This window comes from Lagenorhynchus albirostris, chromosome 1 (assembly GCF_949774975.1).
Source record: "Lagenorhynchus albirostris chromosome 1, mLagAlb1.1, whole genome shotgun sequence".
Taxonomy (NCBI): domain Eukaryota; kingdom Metazoa; phylum Chordata; class Mammalia; order Artiodactyla; family Delphinidae; genus Lagenorhynchus; species Lagenorhynchus albirostris.
The window spans coordinates 63948503-63974724 of NC_083095.1; the positions used below are offsets into that span (position 1 = coordinate 63948503).

Genomic DNA, 26222 nt, shown 5'->3' on the forward strand with positions numbered 1-26222 from the left:
CATCTAGGAAGTGTAACCTTATAGGCATTATCTTCAAACCAAAAACAAATTATTGGGAAATATTGGCACCTTTTATCAGCAACAAGTTACTGGAACATTCCTCCTGACACTTCATGACACTACACGGACACCACATGATGCCTCATGACTCCCAGTGAAAAACATTACTCTAGTAGTTACTACAATGCACTGGGAAATAAGAAACAAAAGACCAAAAAAAAGTCGTCCCCCTCATGTCGGAGAATAACCCTTGTTGGTGCAATAACTTAACCTCTCTATGCCTAAGGTCTCCTTACACACAAAATGAAAGTTACAAGTTCTCATGAAAATGTCTGGAAGTTTAACATTATTATTTTGTGGGAATTCCCTGGCATCCCAATGGTTAGGACCCCACGCTTTCACTGCAGAGGGCGCAGGTTCAATCCCTAGTTGGGGAACTAAGATCCTGCAAGCTGTGCAGCATGGCCAAAACCCCCCAAAAAACAACAGCAAAAAACCCGTTACTGTTTTGAGAGCTTCAATTCAATAAGATAGGATGGGAGGGCCTGGCAAAATAGGGAATCAACTGTGGAGGGCCTGGAATCACAGGCCGCGGAGTTGGACCTTCACGTAAGGGAGACTTGGGAAGATTACTGAACAGGGTAGTAGCATAATCATCAATACCTGTGTCTTAGGAGGAAAACTGGCAGCAGTGTATAGAATGGTGAGAGAGAGGTGGAACTAAGAAAAGTTATGAGAGTATTGCAGAGGGCCAGACCAGGGTGCGGGGGAGATAAATTAAGAGTTTGGGATTAACATATATGCAATACTATATATAAAATAGATAAACAAGGACCTACTGTATAGCACAGGGAACTACATTCAGTATCTTGTAGTAACCTATAATGGAAAAGAATCTGAAAAAGAATATATATATGTATATACATGTATATATATATAAAACTTAATCACTTTGCTGTACACCTGAAACTAATACAACTTTGTAAATTAACTCTACTTCAGTTTTTTTTAATGGTTTTTAAAAAACGGGCCAGACAAGAGATGCTGAGGGTAATTGCTGTGGAAGGGGGTTGGGAGGAGGAATGAGACCAGTTTAAGAGGTAATGGCACATGATAAATTACAGATGTAATAGGATTTGGTTACTAAATGGTGTAAGGAGTGAGGGAGAGGAAGGAAGGACTTGAATGGGACTTAGGTTTCTGGCCTGAACATCTGGAGATACTGATGCCATTAACTGAATGGGAGTACAGGATTGCTTGTTTGTGCGTGTGTGTAATAGAAAAAGTGGGGCGGGGGTAAGGAATGACTTTTGTCTTGTCTCAAGTGCCTGTGGACACCCGTGTGGTGCTCTACAACTGGACAGTTAGAGTATGCCTGGGGACATTTCTTGGTATAAAGAAAAGGAATACTCTTGTAATGTGAACAGCTCATTTACATAGTGCTCAACCATTAGCGCCCCAAACCCTGAGATAGTTATTGCCTCGCTAGCAGTAAAAGCTTGATTACAGCCCCTGACTGATGACGGTGTAAAGGGCCTGGGTTCCCACAACTTCTACGGGCAAAATATTAATTGTGATTAATTATCGTGTGGCACTATACAAAGACTAGATGATTTACTGTGGCTTCTGGAGGGCGCTTGCTTGGTTTTTCGCCGCAGCCCTCAGAGAACGGGAACTGGACAGCTCCCCGGGTGGCCTTCGGCCCTTCTGGGATCAGAGCCGCCCAGCCGCGAGCAGTCTCCAGACACCTGAGCCTGGGCCTTCGGGCCCACTCGGCCAAGGGTGGTTCGACCTTGGGCGGAGGGCACTTCCTTCCTTCTTCCGCGCTCTCGGACCCCGGCCCCGTCGGGGTGGGCGGGGCGGGGCTGCTCCGAGGCCCCGCCGCCGGCCCCGCCCCGCTTGCCGGCCGCCGCCGGCTCCCTCCGGCCCGCGGTGCGGTGCGCGCCTGCGCCAGCCCTCGCCTCGGAGCAGCCATGATGGTGGGTGTCCGCGGTGCCGAGCCCCGGGCGCGCGTTGGGGGCGGCGGGTGCGGGGCGGGTGCGGGGGCCGCGCCGGCCTGACACTAATGTCTCCCCTTGTGTCCCCCCACTCCATCCTTTCCCCGGCGCGGCGGGCCCCGCCGACCTCGCAGGAAGGCCTGGACGACGGCCCCGACTTCCTCTCGGAGGAGGACCGCGGAGTAAGTTCTGCCTCCTTCTGGCTAGCGGGACCCTCCCTCCCCCGCCTTGGTCCAGGGGTGTGGTACGGGAGAGGGTTTCTCCGGTCGCGCGGCACCCCCTCCCCGCCGGCCTCCTTTCGATTTCCTCGCCGCACCGCGCCCCGCCCTCCTGCAGCCCTTCCTCCCTTGGGGCCGTTCGGTTCTGATTTCCCGGGGACCCGCGGCCGCTCTCGGCCCCCGCCGCGGCTCCGACTCTTCTGTGGACCTCCTTCCCCGCCCGGTCCGGGTGCAGGTGGGGAAGTGGAGGTGGAGGCCGGAGCTGGACGCCCGCCGCCACCACGTTGGGGACTATGAAAACCCATTGTCAGACCTTCCTGCCGGCACCTTCAATTTCCCCTTGGGGGGCCCTCTCGAACCCGCCCTTGCCCACTCTTCTTTTCCTCTAAAACATTATAGTACGGGGTTGTTCTAAATTACCCTTTTGCACGGGATTTTACAGTCGCCGAATCTAAACTCTTCTCCAGTATCCTACCAGATTTTGTGAAGTGCTGGTAGTCCACAGTACCTTTACTTTTCCTAATGTCCAAAAAAATACATCTTTTGCAGAGATCCCTTGGTGGTGATTTGAGGCAGTGCATTTCAGTTCAGAAAGGGCCTTCAGGGCTATGATTCCTCCCTCCCACGCTCTACCCCCATTTACCTTGGCCGAAGGGTAGTAATCTGTATAGTGCCTTGTACAAGTGAGCACTTGAAAAACATTGATACATGATGATTGCAGCTCAGCAACGTTCCATGGTTCCTTCACATTTAACAGTTTGCACTTTAGTTTTCCGTTTTGCTTTTACTTATTTATCTTAGACAATGTGAGAGACACGTCTGTTAGTCGATTTTGGGCAGGTGATAAAATATTTTTATAGGATGTTATTCCTGGTTTTTTTAAATAAGAGATAAGGTAGTTAGTATTAACTGATGACCTTTATAAAGTTTTAAAATGGTAAGAAAGATGCAGAAGGTGCTGCATATTTTTATAAACAATGAATTAATTTCTCAGTTTACAGAAAAGCATCATTTAGAATTACTAGTTAGCATGAAAGCATCATGTAGGATTTCTGGTTATTTCTTAAAATTTTAGGTTCTAATGAATTTTAAGACAAAGTGCATGTGTATGAATGTGTATATGTATCTTCTGGGGTAGGGGAATCATAGTAATAGTCATATCTGGGCACTGTGTTAGCACTGTATAAGCATTGTTTCCTTATATCCTCTTATCCTTGTGAAGCTTTTAGTATCCCCCATTTACAGATGAGAAATCTGAACCTCAGAGAAACTAAGTAAGTAGTCTGAAGTCACACAGCCAGTGAGAGAGGTGGACTTTAAACCATGCTGCTGACATCAAAGCCAGCGCACATATTTCTCAAAGTCGTCTTGAAACACTTGCATCAGAATCACCTGGGGTGTTTGAAAAACTAAAGTCAAAAGTTTCTGGGCCCACCTTCTAGTAAATCAGTCTCTTGAGGTAGGGAGGACAGATAAGTACTTTGTTAACAAGCAAGATGATTCCATTGTACACCGAAGTCTGATTATGGCTGCACAAAGTTATCCTGCTATTTCCTCATTTCAGGAACAGAAATTTCAGGCCTGTTTAAATTTCCTTATATTGTGTTTGTCCTGATAGAAATAGAGTGCCATAAATAGATTAGAACTTTTAGGCATTGCACTTTTAGTTTAGATTGCTTGTTCAGCCTTTTAAGAAAGTCTTGATAGAGAAAAAGCATGCAGTACCTATTTGATACAAATTGTAGGGGGGACATCACAGATTTAAAAATAATAGTGCAAGCATTTCATTCAAAGCAGTAAGTAAGCAAAATTAAAGACAGCATTTTTAAATACATTTTTAAGCAGCCTTAAATTTTCATTATGATATTTGGAACAGAAGAGAGTCTTACAGCCTTAAGAATATACTGTTTTGTAAGAAACTTAAAAAACAGACTTTAAGAATATACAATATTGAAAATTATTGGCCACTTTTTGATCTCTTCGGTTACACCTCTGCATAGAAGGGTATTTTTTTCTTTCCCAAAGGAAGGACAGTAACATATTATTTAGTAAACAAATGAGCCCTTTGAACTGGACACATTTTGCTCTGATGTGCTTGTTAAATAGAGCAGTACATGCCAGCATGATGGCGTAATTCTCTTAGCATTTGATTTGAATTCTAAATAATATGTTTATTGTTGTCAGAATTACTTCAGGTGGAGGAAGTGCACCTCTCCTGGACTCCTAGCCTTGCTCCTCCCTCTTATTCCTTATCTTCATTAATGTCATCATTTGTAGTCCTTCATGCAAGAAGCTTCTGAATCATAACCTTCATCCCCATACCAGAACAGTCACTGAGGCCAGATAATTTCACCTCAGAAATGTTGTTAGCCCATCTTTCATTTATATGGCCGCAGTTAAGTTCCCTCTATCTCTTGCCTGGACTGTAGCAGTATCTGTCATTGGTCTGTCTCCAGGCTCTGTACTTTGCAGTCCAGACTGCACATGACTGGTAGTTACCTAACTGAAATGATTAGATCATATGGCACCAATAGTCACAAGGACTTACGGGGACCCAGTTCTTTTTGCAGTAAGGTCCAAACTCCTTATGCTAGCATTGAACACCATTCATAACGCTTTCTGGCTGACTTCATTTCTCAAGATGCCCCTGCCCCATACACACACACACACACACAATAGGCATATTCTAGTCTACTTGTCATTGCCCAACCACCTCTGCACTTTAATGTCTGCTTTATGCATGCTTCTCAGTGTTGTGGAGTGGTTTTTTTTTCCCTCACCTTTTTTTTCACATGAAATTTGACTTACCTTTTAAGACTTGGCCCAGATGTTTGCATTTTCTTTTGTACCTACTCAGCATTTAGCTTGAACATATTCCACATTTATTGATAGTTATTTCCAATAAAAACGTGACATAGATTTCGTTGGCAAAGGATAAGATGATAGTTGGCAGAGGAAGAAGAGAAAGTTCCTGCCCTGGGGCCAGTGTAGTGAGGAGCTTACCGGTGAAGTGCTGTGGGAGTACAAAGGAGAGTGAAGACATAATGGTAACTACACACTGATGAAGCGTTTGCTGCATACTAGGGACTTTCCACACATCAACTCAATTCTCAAATCCCTGTGAAGTAACTGCCACTATTATTCCTACTTTGGAAAGGAAAAGTGAGGTTCAGAGAGATTAAATAACTTGCCCTGGTTCATACAGCCGGTATGAGCTGTATTCAAACTCAGGGAGTCTAGCTATAGGTACTGGGCTGTTAACCACTGTGCTGTTGCCTACAGGAGCTAATCCTTAAATGTTGATTGTGTAGGCTTCCAGGGATGGGGAAGGCTTGCCAGCAGAGAGGATAACATGTAGGTAGGTCATTAGGTTCCACCTGGAGCACTTTTTCTTACTGGAAGCAGGAGTAGATATGGGTAATACAGATAAAGTGCATAATGTGGGAAGTCCTGAGGGATCACCAGCTAGGAAGGACATATGCCCAGATGAAAATAGCATTGTAGATGACTCCGATGTGGAAGGTGGATTGCTTCTTCCTTGCAGAAAGCAGAGAAACCTGTTACCAGGCTTTTGCGGCAGTCCAGATGAGAAATGTTAAAGGTAGAACTAAGGCAGTGGAAGAAGGGATGAAGGAGGGGACATAGCAGAGAGATATTTAGAAGATAGAATGCACAGGGCATAGTGGCTGAATAAATACATGTGCTAGACAGAGGAGAAGGAGATGAGGAATATACGAGAGAATAGCAGAGTTAGAAGGTAGATAATAAGTTTGGTTTTCAGATATGTTGGATTTGAAGTGCCTGTGAAGTGTCTAATCCCTTCCCTGCCAAACTAGAAAGTAAGATCTGAAAGGGTGAAGATTGTGTCCTTTCATTGCTCTATCGCAAGCACATCTGACAGTGGTTGGCACGTTGAAGGCACTCAGTTGTTTAATAAGTAAATACATCCAGGTGGATATGTCTAGTTAGTAACTTGAAATTATGATTGGGAACTTAGAATAAGAGGTGTGAGTTGAAGGTATAAATTTCAGAGTTATTAGTCAAGAATGGCCGAGTTTGCCAACGCTAGATAGTATCCAGCGGGAAACAGCATTCACAGGCCAAGGAGAAGAAATGGACTAACTGATGGGGCTGAGATGAGTGGGGAGAAAATGAAAAGAGTCCCCAGAAGTTGAGAGAGTTTTAAGGACATGGTCAGAATGATCATTGAGGCAAAATACCGAAGAGAGATCAAGAAGACTGCAAAGTATTGGATTTGGAAATTAGGTCCTCACTGTGTGGAGGTGTTGTGAGACCAGGGCTAACTTGACTAGAAGAGCAGTGTACAAGCAGGTTCTAGAGCAAACAGGCAGATTACCTGCTCAGGTAGCCGGAGAGCTCTGCTCTCCATGGGACACCACTCCTTCTGAGAATGCAGAGGAGATGGTGAGTACAGATCTATTTATAGAAAGGCTTATTGATGGGTCTGAGGGAAAACAGCTGCTAATGTTTATTTCTTGGGGATGTGGAAGACAGGGTCACTTGTTGAGCATAGGGTGGAAATGCAATCGAGGGTTGAGATAGTAAAGCTTTGGAGTGGTTGCTCAGGGAATCAGAAGGGGAGCTGAGCAGATCGGCCCTGGACTGTTGAATGGTTTTAAGGGTCTAGTGCAGTTGGGAGAGCAATAATTTGTAGTGGACAAGCACAGACAGTTGTGACTTTAGCCACACTCAGCTCAAAAAAGCAAAGAAAGTTGATGATTGAATTGATCCTACATGTGGGAATTTGCAAGCCAAGTACGGCAAAAGAGCAATGGGAGTTGACAAGACCAGCAAGAAAGGCATTGGAGTGACATCATGCGACTCTAGTAATGTTTTGTTATTCCTAGTATGATGGATGAAAGGGAATCTAGTTTCCGGAAAGTATATGTATAATCAACCGTTGATTTGACTGCTGAGTATATAGAGTATCATAATGGAAATAATTTATTACAGGACTTCCAAAATCATAACTGGTTGTAAATCAACTACTTCAATAAAAATTTTTTAAAAATCATAACTGGACTAGGAGTAAAATAGATTTAAATTTTGGCCTGAGTTAGTGAACTTAACAGAATTTCTGTCTGCCTCATGGGGTTTTTCACTGATTATACTGTAATTCCCTAGAAATAGTTTCTTAGCCCTGTTACGGTTCGCGCCTTTCTTTCAGGGCTGCAGTGAGCCAGAAGAATAGGGCCTGGGGGGCCACTGTAAGGATTAGGCTTTTCTCTAAGTGGGAACCCCTTAGGTTTTGAGCAGAGGAGTGATTTCTAGTTTAGTGGGATGGTTCCAGTGGCCCTATAAGGAGTATAGATTGAAGAGGGAAAGAGGCAGAAGCAAGAGACCAGTTGGGAAGCTGTTGCAATAATCAGTTATTTTCCTTCTTCCTTCCTCCTCCATCCATCCATCCATCTCTGTACATGTACTTTTCTGGCAAAAGATTAACAGTTAAGTTTTTAGGAGTGTCATAAGGTTGATACTTTAACATGTAAACACATCAGTGTAGTAAACTAATAGTGAATGTCCTCTTTACTAAGTAATTATATGTGAAGAATTAATCTATCAGCAGTAGGGCAGTGTCTTTAGATTATTTTTCTAAGGATAGTGTGTTTTGCTTAATCATTTTCTCTGCCTGGGCTTTCTCTTGACCATGACACAGGTGTTTAACCTAGTCAGTCTTTGACAAAAGGAAGTATTGGCCCAGATAAGGATTAAACTGGTGAATATAGTCCAGTTAGAATTTCCTCAAACTGACCTCACTACTTGCAGAGTTAATTAAATGTTGATGAATCACAAGTTGTTTGCTTTGACTCTTCCCCTTAACGAAAACTGTCTAAAATTACTGACTTTTCTGTAAACAAAGAAAAAAATCCACCTGGAAAATCTGTGTACATTTTATGTAATTAACACTAAATTTACAGGAATTCCCTGCTGTCCAGTGGTTAGGAACTCCGTGATTCCACTGCAGGGGACCTGGGTTCCACCCAGGTTGGGGAACTAAGATCCTGCAAGCCGTGCGTCATGACCAAAAGAACAAAAACAAAAAAAACCACACACTAAATTTACAATATGATACTTTATTAAATCTAAGGCACAACTGATTGGAAGACATATTTTCCAGTGCTTTAATATGCTTTAATAAGGCATACAAGAGAGAATTTATCAAAGAGTTAGAAAGTAAGAAGTAGAGGAATAAAAGCAAAGGAGGGAACTTCTGGGGCTGATGGAAATGTTCCATATCTTAATTATGGTGATGATTACAGGGGTGTAACCTACATATTTGTTTAAACCCTTCAAACTATATACTTAAAATCTGCAGTTCATTGTATGTAAACTATACCTAAAAAATAAAGTACAAGACCAAAAGTGGTAAATGTATAATACAGTAATATTATTTATTGATAAGTTACAATTTTAAAAACCCAGGTGTTTTACTATCAGACAAAACAAAGCAAAAAAAGGGAAACAGTGTATTTGGTATAAAAGGATAACGAAATGGAAGACAGAGAAATATTTTAATAATTTAAAATAATCTTTAATTGGAAGAAAAAGTAACAGCCCTTCATATGTGGAAATCCTGAAAGGTGTGTTTCCAAATTGATGGCGCAACGGTTAAAATAAAGAAAATAAACCTGAAAATTAAAATATACTTAGAGATATGAAATCTGGCAGAAATATTTTATATAATCATTGAAAAGAAAATATTAGCAGTTGAGATGAAGTTTTGACAGAATGTAAAGACAAGGACAACCTGGAAAATCTAGGCCAGTGTTCCCAAGTACGGTTTTTAAGGCTCATTCTGAAGATTCTGTTTTGATACGTCTGGGATAGGGCGTGGGATTCTGTATTTTTTAACAAGCATCCAGGTTGAGTCTTATGAGTTGTGTCTGAAAAATTCTAGACTAGGCAGTGAAAACAAGAAATGGAGAATTGCTTAGGTTATTATTCCAAAAACCATATGATAAATTTATGAGTTTCCTGTGGCTGCTATAACGAATTACTGCAAACCTGACGGGTTAACACAACAGAATTTATTCTCTCACAGTTCTGCAGGCCCGAAGTCTGAAATCACTATCACTGAGCTGAGATCAAGGTGTTGGCAGGGCCATGCTCCCTGAGGCTCTAGCGAAGAATTAGTTACTTATCTCTTCCAGCTTTCTCGTGGCTGCCTGCAATCCTTGGCTTGTGGCTTTACCACTCTAATCTCTGCCTCCGTAGTTAAGTTGCCTTCTCTTCTTTTGTCTGTGTCAAATTTCCCTCTGCCTCCTTCTTATAAAGATACATGTAATTGTATTTAGGACCCACCTGGATAATCCAGGATAATCTCCCCATCTTTTTTACCATATAAGGTAACATTCACAGGGATTTGGATATGGATGTCTTTTGGGGAGCTGTAATTCATCCCACCACAATAAACATCTTAAGAGTGGCCTGAATGTGAGTAAAGAGAAATAAGGAAACAGATTTCTTAAATTAGAATTAAGGTAAGGGGTTACAGAACAGGTAGGAAGGACAGTTTGAAGACATAAGACTAAATAAAAGCAAGAAAACCAAAGAACAAAGTACTCTGTAATGTTTCCAATACTTCAGAAGCAATGAAGATAGTTGGAAAATGAAAAAGAATACTCCTTTGTAATTCAAAACAACCTTTAAGTTCATTTCTTTTATCAGACAGTGGGCTACATGTAGCATTGAGTACAATAGCAATTTTTTAAACATTTTAAAATATTTTTATGTAAGTTTATAGTATTAACTTTTAAAAATATGATTACTGATTGAAATTTATTTTAATATAAACTTATTAAAGTTATCAATAAAGTTTTCATTAAAGGCCATGCAATTTAAATAGTGATTAATTTCTTCTGCGACTCTTAAGTTAGATTGTATGTAATGGTATTTATTTTTTAAAAACATGTCTAGTCAATATAGAACCAAAAGAGCAAAAATGAAATAGTATGTTATTGTCATTACTAATAAACAACCCTATTTAATGGAAAACTTCACAAAATTCATCTTTTAATAAATCGCAAGATTCCTTAAAGGCTTATTTTTTTCCTATTTATAAAAGTAATAACATGCATATTGTGGAAAGTTGGGAGAATAAAAGAATATACAAAGAAGCAAATCCACTGCAACTCACATTTTGTTGTATTTCCTATAAGCCTTTTATGTATGCATTTTTTTAACATCTTTATTAGAGTATAATTGCTTTACAATGGTGTGTTAGTTTCTGCTGTATCACAAAGTGAATCAGCTATACATATACATACATCCCCATATCCCCTCCCTCTCGCGTCTCCCTCCCACCCTCCCTATCCCACCCCTCTAGGTGGTCACAAAGCATGAGCTGATCTCCCTGTGCTATGCGGCTGCTTCCCACTAGCTATCTATTTTACATTTGGTAGTGCATATAAGTCCATGCCACTCTCTCACTTTGTCCCAGCTTACCCTTCCCCCTCCCCATGTCCTCAAGTCCAGTCTCTGTGTCTGCGTCTTTATTCCTGTCCTGCCCCTAGGTTCTTCAGAACCATTTTTGCATTTTTTTTAATATAATTGAGATCATAGAATAAACAATTTTGCTTCCAGCATTTTTTCCATTTACATTGTAATTGAAATTTGAAACACTAATGACTAGGTAAGATTCCAAAGTCAGTCCTGGCTTTTACAACTAGAGTATTTGAAGCAAGCTACTTAGTTACACTTTAAATATTTCATATCTTTGCAGCTGGCTGAGACTTTATCTTTTAGTGTGTTTGCTTCTTTTGTAAATCTCCAAATTACCCAAAGATGTTAGAATGTTTATTTGTTTAAAGGGGAAGAAAAATGGATGAAATTTAAGAATTATAAGTAGAATTATGATTAGAATTATATGTGGAGAACTTTTCTCATAAATGGGTAAATAGAAATGGGTGTATAGAGTAAAAATTAATTTAGAAGAATTAAAGAGTACTGTAGAGTAAAATTTAATTCATATCACAGGAGTTAATTATTGAGTATTATATGTTATCATATTTTTAGCATTTTACATATACATAATACATATATGTAATATATTTAATTATCATTAATAGTATTATTGTATATTCCTGAATTAAAATAAGCAATAGAGTTTAAATGATTGGCCAATATTCTTTTTATTATTTTTCTTGTTCTTAAAGGTAGATACCTTTTAGAACACTTGAACTTTTAAAGGACCATCTTCTTGGAAAATAGTTTACTTTTTGGGTGAAACTGTAATAATGTTTAGCACATTGACTCATACAAAGCAAAGTGTAGTTGCATGGTGTAGAATGAAAATTGGTTAAGATAATAACATACCCAAAGCATCTCCCCCCAAATAGATAGATAGATAGATAGATAGATAGATAGATAGATAGATAGGTACAGATATAGATATATAGAGTAAATGAACTTGAGTACTTTTTAGATTTCAGATTCTTTAGTTTCGTTTTTGCATTGTCTTATTGTCTGGGAGAAGAATTAAATTGTATAAAAGCCTACAGAATTTTCATTGAGTTATTATTTTCTTTTTCTAGCTTAAAGCAATAAATGTAGATCTTCAAAGTGATGCTGCTCTGCAGGTGGACATTTCTGATGCTCTTAGTGAGAGAGATAAAGTAAAATTCACTGTTCACACAAAGGTAAATGGGATTTTGTACTTCTGTTATTTCAGTTATTGTGCTAATGTTACATATGTAATAATATATTGACTAGAATTTTGGTTTTGAACATAACCAGTAATTCTATTTTAGTTTATAATTCACTGCTGTTATTTTAACAAAACATTTTAGGGAAGTGTACTTTTTAAAGATTAACATTTGAGAATTAATCATAGAACTTAGACATAGTACAAATTTAATTTTCTCTAGACTTTAATATCTTTTACCATTCTTGTTATTTTCAATTTTGGTACATTCCTTCAGTTAAATTACTGTTGTTGTTGTTTGTTTGTTTGTTTTTGTGGTGCACGGGCCTCTCACTGTTGTGGCCTCTCCCGTTGCGGAGCACAGGCTCCAGACGCGCAGGCTCAGTGGCCATGGTTCACGGGCCTAGCCGCTCCGCGGCATGTGGGATCTTCCCGGACCGGGGCATGAACCCGTGTCCCCTGCATCGGCAGGCGGACTCTCAACCACTGCGCCACCAGGGAAGCCCTAAATTACTGTTTTAACAAGACTATTTTCTTTTTAGATTTCAGTTCTCAGGCACATTTTCAGATTGTGATCTATTTTTCTTTGTTTGAATAGTTGAGTTTGTTATATTTATAGGATAACTTTGTAATGGTAGAAGTACAATATAATAAGAGGCTGTCAGCTTATTTTCTCAAAGATCCCAGGATAATTTTGTCTGGGTGTCTCAGGGTTTTCATAATAGAGTGTAAAAGCACTGAGAATCTTTCATAAAAGACTAATTTTAAAAAATAAGGTATAAAATGTTAAAAGTGTTTTTAGTGTAACTTCGATTTTTATTTGAGAGAATCTCTTTCTTTGCAGAGTTCATTGCCAAATTTTAAACAAAACGAGTTTTCAGTTGTTCGACAACATGAGGAATTTATCTGGCTTCACAATTCCTTCGTTGAAAATGAAGACTATGCAGGTTACATTGTAAGTGTTGAGGTTCCATTTTAATCCCATTTTCTAGGAGCTTTTTAGATACTTTATTATGTGTTGAAATCTTCTTTTGCACTTATAGTGAACTGAGGTAGTTTTTTTTAAATTGCCAGCTACAAAATGTAATTGACTACCACTTTTATCCTGAGTTGTCTTGTTTGGGAGTGTGGGGATATGGATACGTTATTCCCCCTCATTTAAATTCCTACTGTTTATTAGAATAGAAATGGGCTTGTCCTAGGGAGTAGCTAAGGGGGTATTACAAACCATACTGGTCTTGAACCCTTAGGTAGACAGATGCTTAGAGTTGGAGGGCTCCTTAAGAGATTATCGAATATAAATATGCACTGGGTGTTGTGCCTCAGCTGTTGACCACAGTCAGATTTCTGAAGTTTAGTTTCATTTGATTTCCTTGAAATCATCCTGACCTCGCCTGATTCCACCTTTATCCTGGTGGCCCCTCCTTCTCAATCATTTGCTTTTTTTTTCTTTCTACAAATTGAGTTTGGTGGACAACTGGCAGTACTTTTTCTTTTTCTTTTTTTCTTTTTGGTTAATTAACAGTTTATATAAAGGATACAATTCAGGAACAGCCAAATGGAAGAAGAGATGCATAGGATGAGGTATTGGAGTGGGGGGTTGACAGATAACTTTCATGACCTTTCCAGGATGTTGTACCACCTTCCATTTTCCCAGCATGTCGATGTGTTTAGCAGCCTGGAACCTCCTCCTATTTCCGCCTTTTTTCCCCTCATCTTCTTGTGTGATGACATTTTCTTACTACTTTTTTCTCCCATAGACTAAACACTCATCAAAGGTCAAGACTATGTCTTATCTATCTTTATATGCCAGTTGTTCAGTATCATGCTTGGCACATAGTAGATGCTGTGTGCGGGCATCAATGAATGTGTGCTGATCTGTATTTGATGCTTCCTTCCCTATTGCTTTTCTTGGTGTAATCCTTTTCTTCAAGTCATTGTTATTTTAACTTTCCGCTACTTAACCTTTTCTTCCTCTTACTTGCTCTGTTTGCTTTCCATCATTTCCCCTTAATAGTTCTTACTTGTAGGCTCTTCCTCCTACGATAAGGTTTTTCTTATATCCTTCCCTTGAATAATATGTCTCTTCTAGATCTTATATTTTTATTTAAGGTAGTGCTTACTTACCCACTTACTGTGGATGAATAAGATGAGGGTAGTCATTAGTCTGTATCTTGTTCTCTTGTTTTTAAGTCAGTGCTTTCTGCCTCTGGTACACTCTAATCATACCATTTACATACTTTTGAAAAATAGTGTACATATTTGCTACACATTTATTTAGTGTGTACTCAAAGCTTAATGCACATAGACATTTGAGGACTCTAGGTTGCCACATCTAGAATCTGCAGACTAAAGTTCTGGTACTGTTCTAACACCAGAAAATAGTACTCTGCTCTTGTTTCTTCCTTGGTGTAAAGGATCTCAAGGATCTTAATTTCTAGACTTAATCAAATTCTCTAACCTTAATCGGGATATTCCTGGTATCCAGTTCATTCAGGATGACTTTAGCTCTCTCAGACAATAGTCTTTTATGGTGTCAGTAGTACAATTGCTGCAAGAAATTAAAGTCTTTAAAACTAGTGATTTGGGGGACTTCCCTGGCAGCCCAGTGGTTAAGACTCCGTGCTTCCACTGCAGGGGGCATGGGTTTGATCCCTGGTCAGGGAACTAAGATCCCGCATGCTGTGCAGTGCGGTCAAAAAACTAGTGATTTGGTTCCATTACAGATCCCTCCAGCACCACCAAGACCTGATTTTGATGCCTCAAGGGAAAAACTACAGAAACTTGGAGAAGGAGAAGGGTCTATGACAAAGGAAGAATTCACAAAGATGAAACAGGAGCTGGAAGCGTATGTGATTTTTCTTGTTAATTGTGCTTATTTTAGTGCCTTTTTTGTTTTGTTTTTGTTTTTGTTTTTTTTGCTTTCTGATATCCCATCCTTTCAATCATTTCACCACATTGACCCTTTCTGGAAGATACAGGTTTAAGCCATACAACCAGTGTTAATGGTCATGATCAGAGCCTACAGGAAAATTATAGAATAATTGTCTGCACTGTAAAATTCTTTAAATTACATTTTTAAATAAACTCTGAAAATTGAAAACGGGGATCCAAAAGTTTATAAAAAATAGTAGAAAGGGAAATAATGACTTTTTTAAAGCACAGTGTAAATCTTTTCATTTGTTATTTACAAGGCCTTAGTCACTACTCACCTGGTTCTCTTTTTTTGACAAGCGCATACTACCAAGACTTCTGTTTCTCATAGCAGTGTGCACTGAGCAACTCTGAATATATTCTGCTTTCTTTTTCAAAAAGTGTGTGTGTGTGTGTGTGTGTGTGTGTGTGTGTGTGTGTGTGTAATTTTCCCCCTCCTCTTTTCTCTGCCTGTGGCTTCTGGCTGAAGGGAAAAGAATAGGAGCAGAGAGAGAATAGAGAATAGTTTTTAATGTTTTTTATTAAGTGATTACTAGTTTCATATATACTAGACATATTAAATCCTTGAAAAAAATTGAGATAATTTCATTTTTAGCATATTTGCTGAAAATACAGTTTTTCCTCTTTTATTAAACATTCAAAATAATTTTGGATTTGCTGTATATTGTTTTTCTGTATTATGAGAGTTATACAAGGAAATAACTTTCCTTGCATTATCATCATGTTCATCACTCTTTTTCTGGTCATTTCTCCCCTTTGTGCATTTCCTTTTCTCTTCTTGCACTGAATTTCAGTTTTTAAGCATATTTTCACAGTGCTACTAGACTCCTTCAGATGCTAAACTCTTGAAAAGATAAATTAACAAAGTAGGTCTTCTTTGTTAAAGTGTAAGTGACAGATATTTTAAGAATTCTGTCCATACTGAGTGCAAGCAGTAGTCTGATAGCAGACAGATATATAATTCTATAGTTTATAAGGCTGAAAGCTGGAAATTAGCAGAGCACATTAATATTGAAAGAATCAGTGGTTTTCCAGTGGCCCTGATCATGATTCTTTTGTGGTCTGGTTAGGGGTTGGATAACAGAGAACCTTGGGTTTATTCTCCTGCTACCTCCATCCTCTGCATCCTTCTTTTTTGTCTTCACTGAATGACTACCCTCACAGAGATCAAACTTCTCCCAACATTGGTCCTGCTGGTTTGCTGGTATGTAAAACTTATCCTCCTTGCACGTAGTTGAAGCAAGAATATTGGGCCTTTTCCTTGAGTGTTTTTTCGAAACTGACGTGTATTACTATATGATCACTGTGATTCACTGATGATAGTAAAATATTTTAAACACAATTCTTCAATTGTAATGGCAAAAATTAGTCTCTCCATGGTGTGTTTCTTTCTTGTGTGCTTGGGTCATTAGATGAAAATAGTTATTAATGTTGAAAATATGATTACTGATACTGAGGTTTGGTTTCTGATTTTTTTTTTGTATGAAGGTTGTTCAAAAGCAGTAATTATCTAGAAATTGAATTATTAAAGTTGTACAGTATAATTTGTAGTATACTTTCTCTGAAGCTAAAAACAAAAACCCCTATAGTTACCTTTAACATCAACCTGCATAGGAAGAAACGTTCATAAAACCTAAAAATATTAACATTTAAATGTAATAAATACTATTAACTAGCATGAAGTCTTTTCAGAGCTGGGTTTTATATATTGAATATTTCATTAACAGTTCAACTAAAAGCTTTGTTTACATGGATTATATCTTTGTATCTCTGATTTTGCATTTAGAATAATTCAAAGAGTATTTGCTGAAAAAATCGTTGCAGATGTTTTTCTGCAGTATTTTATCTTTAATTTTGTGTATTGTTTCTAGTGAGTATTTGGCAATATTCAAGAAGACCGTTGCAATGCATGAAGTGTTCCTGTGTCGTGTGGCAGCACATCCTATTTTGAGGAAAGATTTAAATTTCCATGTCTTCCTGGAATATAATCAAGATGTGAGTATTGATCAAAGTAGTGATCAAGGTTTATTTTTAAAGCATCATTGGAAAGAGTAGGGAGTTGTTAGAAAAGGCTTAAGGCCTTATAAAAACATTTTATAAAATGTTCTTATTTTTCAAACAGTTTAAAATGACTCTTTTTCATGGGACCTCCCTCATCAATATATTCTCCAATGACATTCATGATTCTGCCCAAGGTCTCAGGGCCAACAGGAATTTTGACTGGTGCACCAGAATCCAGGACTTCTGGCCTCTAACCAAGCCTTCTGTACCATCTATGGCAGTGGTCCTTGCTGTGCTCTCACCCAAATGCTGGGCCACCTCCAAAAACAGCCTGGTCTCCCTGCCTTGCACTTCCAGGGCATTTAGGATGGGTGGCAGTCCCTCATCAAATTGGACATCCACCACTACACCAATGACCAATGACCAATGTGCCCGGTGGTGGCGCCTGCCTTTGGCGAGGGAGATGTTTAAGCGGCATTGTCTCTGGCAGGCTGGAGCGGCTCCCAGTATGAGCCAGGCTTGGGGTAGCGGCGCTGAAGGGCTGAGTCCCTGAAAGACCCCAGAGGCCGGGGTAATGGCCACAGGACCCACAAGACCCAACATGGCAGAGCCCGGGGCGGGGCTGGAATTAAGAGCATTTGACTTTGACACCTCACCTCCCAGTCAAGTGAGAAAAATCCCTGCTGGGTTCCTCATCTCAGAAAAGAGTCTTTTAGATTCAACACAAAATGTGATGCTATTATCGTCTGGAGCAGAATGCCATCCCTAAGTCCCTCACATCTCTAGGTGGAGCTGAGATGCTGGGCAAATTCACGACTCTCACTGATGTGTTAAGGGCTTAGATCTTGATCAGTCATCTTAAGTTATTAGTTGTAGAACAGTGTTTTTATGCTGTTGCATTATATAAATCTGATTTCTTTATTCTGGTGTGTAAATATTATTTGTTGGTATAAATAATTGGTTATATCAGTATGCTGATTTTACTCATCTGTAAATCCTGAGTCTCTAGAAAAATATATATATACATAAAACTTATTTGATGCAAAAAAAATGATTCTTTTTCAGTGATAATGCACTGTTTCAGTAGAACTTGAGTGGATTAATTTTTTAGATGATGGTATATTATGTTATTACTGGAATATTGATTTTCATCCTGAATTGTGAACTTCTTAAGAAATAGGGTTATTGGGCTACCCTGGTTGCACAGTGATTAAGAATCTGCCTGCCAACGCAGGGGACATGGGTTCGAGCCCTGGTCTGGGAAGATCCCACATGCCGCGGAGCAACTAAGCCCGTGAGCCACAACTACTGAGCCTGTGCTCCAAAGCCCACAAGCTACAACTCCTGAAGTCTGCATGCCACAACTACTGAAGCCCACATGCCACAACGACTGAAGCCCATGTGCCTAGAGCCCGTGCTCCTCAACAAGACAAGCCACCGTAATGAGAAGCCCGCACACTGAAACAAAGAGTAGCCCCCGCTCACTGCAACTAGAGGAAGCCCGCACGGAGCCAAAAATAAATAAATAAATATTAAGAAAAAAAAAAGAAAAAGAAAAGAAATAGGGCTTCCCTGGTGGCTCAGTGGTTGAGAATCCTTCTGCCAATGCAGGGGACACGGGTTTGAGCCCTGGTCCGGGAAGATCACACATGCTGTGGAGTAACTAAGCCCATGTGCCACAACTACTGAGCCTGTGCTCTAGAGCCCACAAGCTACAACTACTGAGCCCGCACACCACAACTACTGAAGCCCGCGCACCTACAGCCCATGCTCCACAAGAGAGGCCACCAGCATGAGAAGCCCTCACACCACAATGAAGAGTAGCCCCCACTCGCTACAACTAGAGAAAGCCTGCGCACAGCAATGAAGACCCAACACAGTCAAAAATACATAAATGGGGCTTCCCTGGTGGCGCAGTGTTTGAGAGTCCACCTGCCAATGCAGGGGACCACGGGTTCGTGCCCTGGTCCAGGAAGATCCCATATGCCACAGAGTGGCTGGGCCCGTGAGCCGTGGCCGCTGAGCCTGCGCGTCTGGAGCCTGTGCTCCGCAACGGGAGAGGCCACAACAGTGAGAGGCCCGCGTACCACAGAAAAAAGAAAAAAAGAAATAAATGAAAATTTTTTTTTAATTATTTTTAAAAAACGAAATAGAGGTTACTAAATTTATTAATGTTCTTAAATTTGAGTTTGGAGGCTTCTGAAGCCTTATGGAGAATTCCAGAGAAGTACTTGAGGTAAAGAATTCAATACTACTTTTGGGTTAATCATTGACTCTTGATCTGTTTAACCTGCCTTCTTCAGTGCTGATTGCTCCTACTTTTCCTCCCTCCCTCCCGGCCTGAAAACTCTGTTATAATGCAAAAAGAGATTTGAGGTGGTTGAACTTTGAAAGTTTCTTCATTTGTGGTGCTGGAAAAACTTTTCAGTGGACGGGTGATATAGATCTTGGGATCTATATTTGGATGACAAGATTAACTCATAATTTTAGTAGAAAACAAATGTAAACATAGTGGTTTGTTTGCTTACAAGTCAAGATCAAAGAATTTTGTGTATACAAATTTTCCCTCTTGGTTTGGTTTTAGTATCTGTGACAATAAAACGTCCTAAGTCTAGCAGTAGAGAAAACTTTTAAAAGGGTATGGAAGTGTAACTCAAAATGTAGCACTTTAGCATGGGTGCTCTCACAAGCATAAGTGTAGTATGTGGTACTGGCCCGTGGTCACTTAATAACTAGGAATTGTAAAGAATGCTGGCTATATTGTGAATTATAAGGGTCTAAAAATGATTCATGAATAGGGTTGCTAACAAACACATGATAGAATGCTGTCATCACTTTTTTACCTTTATGAATTTGTTTATGCTGGCCTTTATTATGGCCTGGGCTAAAACCTTAACAATAATTTGGTAGAGCAACATAGGTGTAAAGTGAGGCATGGTGGTACCAGCACAAGGCCACCTTAGTACTCAAGCTCCAAGTACTCTATCCTGTTGCCACAGCCCTTGGTACTATCTGAAATTATATATCTGTATTTATTTACTTATTTAATTTTTTTTTTTTTTTTGGCTGCGTTGGGTCTTCATTGCAGTGTGCATGCTTTTCTCTAGTTGTGGAGAGCAGGAGCTACTCTCCATTGCGGCGCATCGGCCTCTCATTGCAGTGGCTTCTCTTGTTGCGGAGCACGGGCTCTAGGCATGTGGGCTTCAGTAGTTGTGGCTCACAGACTCTAGAGCGCAGGCTCAGTAGTTGTGGCTTGCGGGCTCTAGAGCGCAGGCTCAGTAGTTGAGGTGCACTGGCTTAGTTGCTCCGTGGCATGTGGGATCTTCCTAGACCAGGGCTCAAACCCATGTCACCTGCATCGGCAGGCGACTCTTAACCACTGCACCACCAGGGAAGTCCCTATATCTGTATTTAAAAAATTTGTTTATATATCCATTATCTATCTCCCCCCTACTAAGCTCTCTGGGAGTAAGACTTGAATTTTTCACCATTGTATCCTCACTATTTTAGAATTGTGCCTGACCATTAAGATGTAAAATTAATATTTGTTAAAATAATAAGTGAAAGATTATTAAGTGTTTAGTTCACCTTTATAAATAGCTTTCATAAATCCTAGGATTTCATAATTTTTTTCCCACCAAGGTAGATTTATTTTTTTCCTTACAGTTTTTTTAATATATTTGTTGTTGTTTTTGTTTATTTGTTTGTTTATGGTTGCTCCAGGTCTTAGTTGTGGCACATGGGATCTTTTTAGTTGTGGCATGTGGACTCTTAGTTGCGGCATGCGAACTCTCTAGTTGTGGCATGCATGCGGGATCTAGTTCCTTGACTGGGGTCGAACCCGGGCCCCCTGCATTGGGAGCACGGAGTCTTAACCTCTAGACCACCAGGGAAGTCCCTCTTCCTTACAAATTAGTATGTGCTTAATAGAGATGATGATGATGATGCATTTTAGTAACGCTTTTAATATCAGCAAATGGTTGTTTTGGAGAAAGCCTAGAAAGATGGACTGGAAAGTGTTTTGCAAATATTTTTTAATTAATTAATAACAAGTATGTTAACAGGTTGTAGAAGATCATAGGCCCACAATTAAAAGGTTTTTCTCAACCTTGTCTCTAATGCTGTTTCTCAGATCTTTACTCTGTTCAGTGGTGCTGGAAAAGAAATCTGTCTGTGCTGTTCTACTATCTGAGCTTCAGAGGGTCATGGGACTGATGAGCTGTTGAAATAGAGTGAAAGTGTCTTGGAGTCTGAAAAGGCTGTGGGACATTTGGAAGGCCTAGAAAATCTTGTTCCAGCATTTAGTCTTATGAGAAATGGTCACTGCTATAAGGAATGATTGCCTGTAGTATTGCTTTCCTTATGTAGCTCTGCCCCTTCTGTTTCCAGTACCTATAGCTTTAGTCTGCTTAGCAGTAGATTGAATATCTTACCTATTCAACACCCTAATCTTCATTCGTTTCTTCCTGCCACATCAGTGACCACACCCAGGACCTTGTCTCACCTCTGAGTTCTTTTTTCTTTTCTTTTTTTTTAAATAAATTTATTTGTTTATTTTGGGCTGAATTGGGTCTTCCTTGCTGCGCGCAAGCTTTCTCTAGTTGCCGCGAGCTGGGGCTACTCTTCGTTGCAGTGCGTGGGCTTCTCATTGTGGTGGCTTCTCTTGTTGTGGAGCACGGGCTCTAGGCACATGGGCTTAGCAGTTGTGGCTCGCAGCCTCTAGAGCACAGGCTCAGTAGTTGTGGCACTCGGGCTTATTTGCTCCGCGGCATGTGGGATCTTCCCAGATCAGGGCTCGAACCCATGTCCCCTGCATTGGCAGGTGGATTCTTAACCTCTGCGCCACCAGGGAAGCCCCACCTCTGAGTTCTTAAACCCTAATATTATAGACTCCAAACATAGCCTTCTGTACTCACAGCTCCCTTTTTCCCCGTTCCCCTTATAGTAGTTCTTTGACTCACTGCTGCATCTAGACCCTTGACCTCTCCTGCACTTTGACCCTGTCATTAGCCCTTTTGTCTTTCTCATCTCACCTAGAGTGCCTGCTCTGTTCCTTATAACAAGGTTATGACTTTAGACAGGTCTCTCCCATTTTCCATTAAAGCTGATTTCAGTAATTCTTCTTGATCAGATAGTGGCCTTGCTCACAGAGTGGGGGACACCAGTCAGAAATCAAATCCCTGAGCCACCTGCATCCCCGCAGCCTTCAACCACCTTGGTGGCCACACTCATTGAATAGCTTCTTTTCTTTTTTACTTTCTCCTTTCCAATCTCGATTCCTTTTTTTCCTTTGCTTGCCTGACTGCCCTGACTAGAACCTCCAGTACAGTATTAAATGGAAGTGACAAGAGCAGACATCCTTGATTTGTCCCTGATCTTAGGGAGAAAGCATTCACTGTTTCACTGTCAGGTATGATGTTAACGGTGGGTTTTTTCATAGATGCCATTCGTCAGCTTAAAGAAGTTCTTTTCTATTCCTACTTTTTTGAGTGGTTTTATAATGAAAAAGTACATCTGTTGAGGTGATCATGCAGTTTTTGTCCTTTATTCTATTAATGTGGTAAAATACATCATGATTTTCCATGTTGACTAAGATATCTTTCTAGCTATGCTGGCTCCCATGTACTTGTGGATCTATGGGAATGTCTCTTGATGTGTTTTCATCTTAACTCTAAAGCTACTTCCCAGTCTCTTTCATGGGCTTTATCCTCCATATATCCATTCATTTAAATCTGATTCTTCCATGGTTCCTCACTGAGTTCTCTAGAAGTCTAAAAGTTCCTCTAGACTTCTAATTCTGTAAATTCTAAGTCATATCATCTACTCTGTGGCTCCATCTACTCTAATATGCTCTTAAGTTAGAAATCGATGGGAACTCCCTGGAGGTCCAGTGGTTAGGACTCTACGCTTCCACTGCAGGGGGCACGGATTCAATCCCTGGTTGGGGAACTAAGATCCCGCAAGCTGTGTGGCACAGCGAAAGGGAGGGAGGGAGGAAGGAATCTGTATCACCCCTGAGTCCCCTTGGCATTTTACCCTCAGCTGCACTCTTCTTTACATTCATGCCTCCTTTTGTATTCTCTGTATATCTCAAAGAAGGTGTCACTACCTCCCAAGTCCCTTACACTGTGAAAATTACTCAGGATTCCTACTGCCTATTGAGGAGTCACCAAGTTCTCTCTGTTTTATTTTACTATATTAGGAATGTGTCTGCATCCTTCCATCGCTAGACCTAAAGATTAGTCATGACTTGCATAATCTTTGCCTGGGTTTTCGAAGCAGTCCCTGACTGGTCATTCAACCTCCAGTCTTATCTTTCTCAACCCCTCAGTCTGTATTAAGTTCCTTGGGTGCTCCCCTAGTGCCCCATGGATATCTTTAACACTATACTCCTCACACTATATGTAATTATATGTTTACTTCTCTTCTGTCCTCCTCTGCACCATAAGTTACTTTAAGAATAGGGACCACCTCACCTCTTAATCGTCTTAATATTCCTAACACCCAGCAACAGTGCATGGTTATAGTATACATGCATTATGGTTTGTTAAATGAGTGAATTAGTGAAATAATTAATATCAAAAATTCAGTTAAAAAAAAAAAGAAAAAAAACCTAGAGTGCTTTGGGAGGCCTAAGATAGAGCAGTGAATTCTAACTGGGAATTTGAAAGGGTTACATGAAGAGATGCCTTTTAATTTGAATGTTAAAGTCTGAATAGAATTTTTGGTGGGGGAATTCCCTGGTGGTCCAGTGATTAGGACTCCGAGCTTCCAATGCCAGGGGCCCAGGTTCGATCCTGGTCAGGGAACTAAGACCCCGCAAGCTGTTCAGCATGGCCAAAAATTTTTTTGAAAAAAGAATTTTTGGTGAAAGAGGTATCATTTCAGATGCAGAGGAACCTAAAAGCTCAGAGCTTCTTTTGAGAACAGTTTGGAACATAAAGCTCTCTAGGGGTAGAGTGGTAGGTGGAAAGGTAAGTTGAACCAGATTTTTCAAAGTATTGAGTACCGTGCTAAGGAGATTGGCCTTCATTCTCTGAACATTATGAAACTTTGTAAACTTACTAAGTTTCCAAAGTGTGATGTTGGAAAGTTATCACAAGCAGCAGAATGGATTGGGTGGAAGAGATGAGGGATAACTAGTAGTCCAATGTAGTAGTCTAGGCAAGAGATAATGAGGACTTCTACAGGACAGTGGGAGTGGAAAGGGACACATTTCAGAAATTTGCTGGTAGAATTTGAGCTGTGAGAGAAAGAAAGAAATTGTAGATTACTTCAAGATTTTTTTTTTTTAATTTTTATTTATTTATTTTTATTTTTGGCTGTGTTGGGTCTTCGTTTCTGTGCGAGGGCTTTCTCTAGTTGCGGCGAGCGGGGGCCACTCTTCATTGCGGTGCGCGGGCCTTTCACTGTCGCGGCCTCTCTTGTTGCGGGGCACAGGCTCCAGACACACAGGCTCAGTAGTTGTGGCTCACGGGCCTAGTTGCTCTGCGGCATGTGGGATCTTCCCAGACCAGGGTTCGAACCCGTGTCCCCTGCATTGGCAGGTAGATTCTCAACCACTGCGCCACCAGGGAAGCCCTACTTCAAGATTTTTAATGAAAGGTACGGGGCTTTAGGGAACATACGAGAATCTGAGAGACTGGTTGGATGGGGCGGGGGGCGGTGCATGAATAGGGAACCAGGAAGAGGGAAAACTTGGAGATTAGACTATAATGAGTACTCTTTTAAGATTTTTCTAGGGCTTCCCTGGTGGCTCAGTGGTTGAGAATCCACCTGCCGGTGCAGGGGACACAGGTTCGTGCCCCGGTCTGGGAAGATCCCACATGCTGCGGAGCGGCTAGGCCCATGAGCCATGGCCGCTGAGCCTGCGTGTCCGGAGCCTGTGCTCCGCAATGGGAGAGGCCACAACAGTGAGAGGCCTGCGTACCGCAGAAAAAAAAAAGATTTTTCTAATGTGGGGTTAGCAGAATCTCTGTGTAAGGATATGATGTAGGCAGTTGGAATTAGGATCTAAGGTTCAGGAAAGAGCTTAGGGGTAGTGAGAGAGATTTGTGAGTCACTTACGTAAAGGTGGGCATTGAAGCCATGGCAGTAGATTAAGGAAATTAGATGGGATGTTCCTTCATGGGGTCCCTGGTGCAGCAAGTAGTAAAGTCAAAGAGCTAGCTGCTTCTCACCTTTGCCTTTAGATATACCATTCATGCCAGGCAGAGTCATCTTTTGTGTCCTTTGTATCATGAGTTGCTGACCCCAAAACAGGTGAGGAGATGATATTTGGATGGGTTTGGAGTGAAGAATTTTCAAAACGTATTTTCAGAGCTTTTACAGAATCATATGATGGTATATTGTACTCCAGTAAATTGTGCATGTTCAAAGGAACTCCTTCCTGAGTTAATATTTAGTTGACTTTGTATGATATAGTAGTGTTTGACAAAGTATGATGAGAGGGTTACTTACAACAAAATTATCAAATATACTTATAAAATTTGGGAAAGCTAGGCCTTATTGTAGATCAGCTGAACCTGAATCTTTGGGAGTGAGGCCAGATTCCTCTCTAATGTCCCCAAATTTGAAAATCACTGATATACGTGATGAAATTGCCACTTTATTAAGTTTAAAAACGGGGTCCTTTTGAGATTGCCATTTTGATATCAGAGAATAAAGGAGGCATTAACTTCTCATTTGTAATCTTAAAAGAAATGCTAACTTAAATTAACCTTTCTTTCAGTTGAGTGTGCGAGGGAAAAATAAAAAAGAGAAACTTGAAGATTTCTTTAAAAACATGGTTAAATCAGCAGATGGAGTAATTGTTTCTGGAGTAAAGGTAAGACTATTTAATTAACAGAGGTGTTGGTTTGAGAATTTACTTCTTCTAAGAGGGAGATAGATTGAGATTTCAGATATGCGGACGATTATATTAGAGTAAAAGAGAAGTTTGGATAGTAGACTTCTTAGGCCTGGGAAACTGGGCCCCTCGCCCTGGGTTCCTCAAGAGCTCCCTTCTCTAAGGGGTAGTAGGTCTGCAGGTCCAAGTGGATTTGCCCACCCAGAGCCCATGCCCCTTTCCTCCAAACCAGACCATTCTCCAGGTATCTAGAATTCCGTATTTCCTTGCCCAAATCCCAAGCCTTCTTTCAGGTCCTGCACGGGCTTTTTCCTTGAGTTCATCTGCCAGTGGGTAGACTGGGCTGCTGGTGGCTGTCCTCCACAGGTGGTCAAGGAGTAGAGGGAAGGCACAGGGCAGAAGGTCAGTGTGCAGGGTGGAATGAACGTCCAGCCACGTGCACGTGAGGTCCCTCTGGGTGCCTTACAGAGTCACAGGGTGGGGCACAGAAGGTCTGCCTCCATTTGTACACTTATCCAGTTGGCCTTACAAATGTTAGGGGCAGACCTGGGTTCAGATTT

General features: G+C 40.6%; 1 protein-coding gene across 2 annotated transcripts in view; it reads left to right on the forward strand.

The window, feature by feature from the left end:
- Positions 1–2002: 2002 nt before the first annotated feature.
- SNX6 (sorting nexin 6) overlaps positions 2003–26222 on the forward strand; it is a 54190-nt gene continuing 29970 nt past the window's right edge. The window contains exons 1-6 of one of the 2 annotated variants that reach the window (XM_060143737.1): positions 2003–2179; positions 11770–11874; positions 12724–12834; positions 14606–14727; positions 16685–16808; positions 25546–25641. In XM_060143737.1, coding sequence (XP_059999720.1) covers positions 2066–2179; positions 11770–11874; positions 12724–12834; positions 14606–14727; positions 16685–16808; positions 25546–25641 — 672 coding nt within the window. In that variant the 5' untranslated portion in view covers positions 2003–2065. The remainder of the gene's footprint in view (positions 2180–11769; positions 11875–12723; positions 12835–14605; positions 14728–16684; positions 16809–25545; positions 25642–26222) is intronic. The other variant, XM_060143728.1, reaches the window with a different exon arrangement.